The sequence below is a fragment of the Octopus sinensis genome, unplaced genomic scaffold (assembly GCF_006345805.1).
Source record: "Octopus sinensis unplaced genomic scaffold, ASM634580v1 Contig02042, whole genome shotgun sequence".
In the NCBI taxonomy this organism is placed as follows: Eukaryota; Metazoa; Mollusca; class Cephalopoda; order Octopoda; family Octopodidae; genus Octopus; species Octopus sinensis.
Window position 1 is genome coordinate 1116234 of NW_021825323.1, and position 629 is coordinate 1116862.

The following is a 629-nucleotide window of genomic DNA, read 5'->3' on the forward strand; positions in this document are numbered from 1 at the left end:
TTACATTAAAACAACTTTTGCTCTTTCTAAAAGTTCGAGGGCCTCTTTATTAGAAGGATCACGTGCAAGGAATGACTGAAGATCTCGAACGGCCAATTCGTATTTTTTGGTTTTAAAATAAGCCGAAGCTCTCCTGAACAAAGCTTTAACAAATCCAGGCTCCAATTCAAGACAAGACTCACAGTCCTGTATTACATTGGCGTATCTTAAATATGTTTAAATCAATATAAACAATTCTAATTTTAAATAAACTAATGCTCTATTGGCGAATAGAACATAACTGGAGGGATCGGCCATCAAACCAGTGGAATATGCTTCCACAGCCTTGTAGTACTGTCCACTCTTGTAGAGTCCATTTCCCTTATGTTGAATTGAAGGATTAATACTATATCTTTGTATTTTTCTCCTCTTTTTTTGTTATTTGTGATTTTTTCAGGATTCGGATCCTTTTTTGTGTTTTCTTGTATTTCTATGGTGAATAAATGGTCGATACTATTTGTTTCGGTTGGAAATGGGGGATCTTTTTTAGTCCTCTTTACCCATTTGTCAATTTCTGAGACAAAATCCTCGTATTCTAGTTGATTTTGTTTTATGTTTTGCTGAAGATCAAAAGCACGTCGAGCATCCAT

The 629-nt window shown here is 35.0% G+C and overlaps 1 protein-coding gene across 1 annotated transcript; it reads right to left on the bottom strand.

The window, feature by feature from the left end:
* LOC115227198 (sperm-associated antigen 1-like) lies at window positions 1-629 on the bottom strand. Its single transcript, XM_029798107.1, has 2 exons — window positions 303-629; window positions 1-186 (listed from the first exon to the last, which is right to left on the bottom strand). Exons 1-2 carry the CDS (start codon window positions 627-629, stop codon window positions 1-3), a joined length of 513 nt encoding a protein of 170 aa, XP_029653967.1.

Bases quoted from the DNA above. Each gene is read 5' to 3' on its own strand.
- LOC115227198 (XM_029798107.1), bottom strand. From the start codon at position 629: ATGGATGCTCGACGTGCTTTTGATCTTCAGCAAAACATAAAACAAAAT. The intron at 187-302 runs GTTTGATGGCCG...AATGTAATACAG, and splicing joins TGTGGAAGCATATTCCACTG to GACTGTGAGTCTTGTCTTGA.